General features: G+C 41.0%; 1 protein-coding gene across 1 annotated transcript; it reads left to right on the forward strand.

Annotated features, from left to right (window-relative positions):
• The first annotated feature begins 213 nt into the window (after positions 1-213).
• Positions 214-1,443, forward strand: LOC147544055 (uncharacterized). Its single transcript, XM_086635585.1, has 4 exons — positions 214-279; positions 516-604; positions 716-818; positions 1,087-1,443. The coding sequence occupies exons 1-4, from the start codon at positions 214-216 to the stop codon at positions 1,441-1,443; spliced, it is 615 nt and encodes a 204-aa protein (XP_086491711.1).
• The last annotated feature ends 2,781 nt before the right edge of the window (positions 1,444-4,224 follow it).

Below are 4,224 nucleotides of genomic sequence, written 5' to 3' on the forward strand. Positions count from 1 at the left end.
ATACTCTCTGAAATCCCGTCTTGCGTAATAGTGATTCCCATATATTCTTTGTAACCGAACAGCCAAAGAATAGATGGAAATCCGTTTCTTCATCTCCCCCACAGAAAACACATGTAGTGTCTATAATCATACCCCAACTAGCCAGGGAAGTTGTTGGGGGAGGTTAATGCTACCCTTTTGACCCTAGTTCCTAAGGTTCCTAATGTGAATACAATGGGTGACTTCAAACCTATAGCTTGCTGTAATGTCATCTATAAGACTATTACTAAGATCTTAACAGTGAGCTTAAGAAGGTTATAAGGGGTATGGTGGGGGAGAATTAGTCTGCCTTTATCTCTAGGAGGTCTATTCAAGATAATACCATGTTAGCACATAAGCTTGTAAGGGGTTATGGTAGGAAAGGGATATCTCCTAGATGTGCAGTCAAAATAGACCTCAAAAAGGCCTATGATACTGTGAGATGGTCTTATTGAATTTTTTTTTTTAAATGTAACTTGCCTGCCAACTTTATTTAGTGGATTGAAGCCTGTGTTACATCTCCTAAATTCTCAGTGGTGGTGAATGGTGCTGTCAATGGGTTTTTTGAAGGCAAGAGGGGCTTGAGGCAAGGCTGTCCCATTTCTCCTTATTTGTTAGTTATGGTTATGGAGGTTTTTGCCATTCTCATTCATAAGGAGAAGGATGTTGGTTCTTTTAAACTTCATTCTTAATGCAGGGACCCAGTTGTTACCCACCTGTGCTTTGCAGATGACCTCATGGTGTTTATGAGAGGGGATGTTGGTTCTGCTACTACTCTTATGATGCGTTTTCCCGAAAGCGTGAGTACGGAGTGAAGGTAGTTTCGTAACAGGTAACTAGGAAGATCCGGATCACCACACTTTGATAAAGTTTCCGCCACAAAGTGATAAAGAAACCGGTTGAGCTAACACCACACCTGGATAAAGTTGCCACCACTAGACGATAAAGACGCTCGAAATCCACCACCAATGGCTCTTCCAAAACCGGAGGATAAAGGAGTTGATCTAAATAGATCCAAAGTCACAAAGACAACGATGGGAGGTCTTTAATATTCTTTTGCTTGAGAAGGTTCAGCAGGGTACTTTTCATTTGCATCCTAAGTGTGCTAACCCTTTAGTCACTCATTTGGCTTTTGCTGATGACTTGTTGATTTTTGCTAAGGGTGATTTGAGTTCTGCTAAGGCTCTTGCTGAGGTTCTAGAGAATTTCTTTGTTTGTACTGGCCTCAAAGTAAATCAGAGGAAGAGTTGTCTTTTTTCTTCAGGGGTTGATGATGCTAACATTGTGCTTTTTAAGGAGATTTTGGGATTTGAGTGTGCTACTTTACCTGTCAGGTATCTTGGTGTTCCTCTCATATCTTCTAGGCTTAATTATGCAGATTGCTTACCTCTTATGGATAGAGTGTTGAGTAGGATTCACTCTTGAAAGACTAGGTTTCTTTCTTTTGCAGGTAGACTTGTTATAGTTAAATCTATTTTGCAAAGTATGGTGCTCTTTTGGCTGAGTGTCTTTGATCTTCCCAAAAGAGTGCTTAAGGAGATTGAAGGGATGTTGAGTAAATTCTTTGGTCAGGGCCAAACATAGGAGGAAGGAAGGCTGCCATTAGGTGGATGTCCATTTGTTTTCCTACTGCTGAGGGAGGTCTGGGTGTTAGAAACCTTGTGCTGTTGAATATTGCTTGCTGCCTTAGGCATATTTGGGACATTTTTTGTCATAAGAAGACTCTTTGGGTGGAATGGCTGCAAATTAATCTCATCAAGAAGAAGAATTTCTGGTTAATGGGGATTCCTAGTAATTCTTCTTGGGTTTGGAGGAGATTGCTTCAGTATAGGCAATATGGTATTCAATTTTTTTTTTTTTTTTTTTTTGTATTAATCAGTAGGCATTTAGGGGAGCCAGCCCACAAAAAACAAGGTACAAAACAAGCACCTAGCCAATACCCTTAGGAGCACCCACCCCACAAGCAAGCAACAAAACAAAATACAGACCCCAGCCAGCCATGCTATACTTAGTCTCTACAAAATAAACAAAACCAAAACAAGAAAGAAAAACAACAGACTACTTCATTGCTTCCTTTTCCGCACCACTTCAAGTCTGTCAGCTTCAACCAAAGCAACAAGCTCAGGGTCCAAATCTCCTGGCAAGAGAACTTCTTCACCATCATGGGTCTATGCTTAGAAAGCCAGTCTGCAACTTGGTTCAGCTCACGAAAAACATGCTTCACCATACTTAAAACACAAGCAGCTCTAAGCTTCTGAATGCTACTGAACAAGTCAGCAACTTCCCAAGGAGGCTCCATATCTGCAGAGGATAAAATTGAATATGCTCTCATAGAATCAGTAGCAATCATCACTTTTGATAATTGCAACCTATTTGCCAATCTAAGCCCAGCCTCAATACCTTGAAACTCATGGAAAAGGACTGCTCTAGGCCTAGATTTCCCTCTTAGAGCAACCAGAACCTTACCCAAATGGTCTCTCAAAATACAACCATACCCAGCACCCTCATCAGAATAAGACCCATCTGAACTGAGCATAACCACACCCTCATCTGGCCCCTTCCACTTGAGTGAAAGGAAACTTGGGTTAACAAACTGCACATCCAGGTTCCACTCATCAGCAGCCATCCTGCCTCTCAAGGAATCCTTGAACTTAAGAGAGACAGACTGAGCTTTCATTCTAACATCAGACACAATCAAATTCAGCACCTCCTGGCTGTTTCTAGGAGCCTCCAAGTGAACTCTTCTATTCCTTTCTCACCATATGTGGTAAAGAAACCCATTAAAAGCCAACCTACCCAAGAGAGCCAACCCATCCTTTCCATGAAACATAGCTGAGCACCAACCCACTTCACCCTCCCAGTCCCTGCTAAACCTTAGTAAGCCCTAACATCTGAAGAAGTCTTTTCCAAATTGAAACAGAAAAAGCACACTGAAAAAAATAGATGATGCTCCTCCTCACTCTCACATCTACATAACACACAAGAAGGATCCACCTCAATCCCCCAAAAGAGAAGCTTGCACTTGGTGATGAGCCCACCCCTCAAGACCACCCAAGCTATGAAGTTGTGCCTAGGGATATTATGAGAAAACCAAATAAGACTATGCCAAGGAACCACTGGTTTGGACTGCCTCAAAGCCTCATAAGTGCTCTTAAGAGTAAAAACTCCCTTCTCATTAATCTTCCATATCTTCCTGTCCTCCCTCTCCATCACAACAGGGACTTCCACCAATCCTGCAACAATAGTGTCCAATTGAACAACTAAGTGTCTAGCTACAGACCAGATTCCATCTGCAATACAATTACTCACTGGGGCCTGAGCATACAAGGAACTATCAAACTTAAAGTTATCATCATAGAACCTAGACAGGACTCCCAATGGGTGCCAATGATCAAACCAAAAGCTAGTATCCTTCCCATTTCCAATCAAATGAAAAGCAAACTCTAAACCATAACAAGTCCTATTATTTGTCATCAACTGATCTAGATTTTACTTTTAATTCAGCCCCCTAGAAAAAAGTATCGTGAGTAATTTAGACCTAACCAGGCGTAATTTCTAGAAAAAATAATGGACCAAGTTGTACAACATTGAAATCATAGGGTACGATGGTAAGGCAACAATCATCATAAGGATTGCACGCCAATATCACTGGACAAATTAACCAGATATTTGTTGAGGATAATAACACCAACAGAGCGAGTAAAAGACCCAACACAGACATCACCAACACCCCCCCCCCCCCACCATCAGTGCCACCGATACCACCAACTCCACCATGAACCACCTCACCAAACGCCATCACCACACTGTACGCGTCATCACCATGTCACATCACTATCATTTTCACTACTTCGCTGACATCAATAGTGTCATTGTTCTCGGGATCACTACCATAATGTTTAAATAACTAAATATGCACACAGGGAAAGCACGTCCAATGTATTAATCATTTACATAACTATCTAGGATGTGTTTGATTTCGTCAAATGAATACTGGAGGAGTGAGTATTCAACTAAATTAATATCTGTATTGACAGGTATGCGATGAGTTGGAGTCCTTTTGAAATTAATGCTACTCTAGCTACTACATTTCCCTGAAACCAAACATTTCATAAATGAAAGTGATTAGTATAATCACTTTAAGAGTATTTTCCATCCTAATTTTACTAATGTGCTTATCCATATCCAATTTTACTTTCTCATACC

Source organism: Eschscholzia californica, unplaced genomic scaffold (genome assembly GCF_041429995.1).
Source record: "Eschscholzia californica isolate CP2 unplaced genomic scaffold, dmEscCali1.0.p SCAF_4, whole genome shotgun sequence".
Taxonomy (NCBI): Eukaryota; Viridiplantae; Streptophyta; class Magnoliopsida; order Ranunculales; family Papaveraceae; genus Eschscholzia; species Eschscholzia californica.

Coding starts and splice junctions, on each gene's coding strand:
- LOC147544055 (XM_086635585.1), top strand. CDS start 214: ATGGGTGACTTCAAACCTATAGCTTGCTGTAATGTCATCTATAAGACT. Junction 280..515: donor CTATTACTAAGATCTTAACA/GTGAGCTTAAGA, acceptor AACTTTATTTAG/TGGATTGAAGCCTGTGTTAC. Junction 819..1,086: donor TGATGCGTTTTCCCGAAAGC/GTGAGTACGGAG, acceptor TTGCTTGAGAAG/GTTCAGCAGGGTACTTTTCA.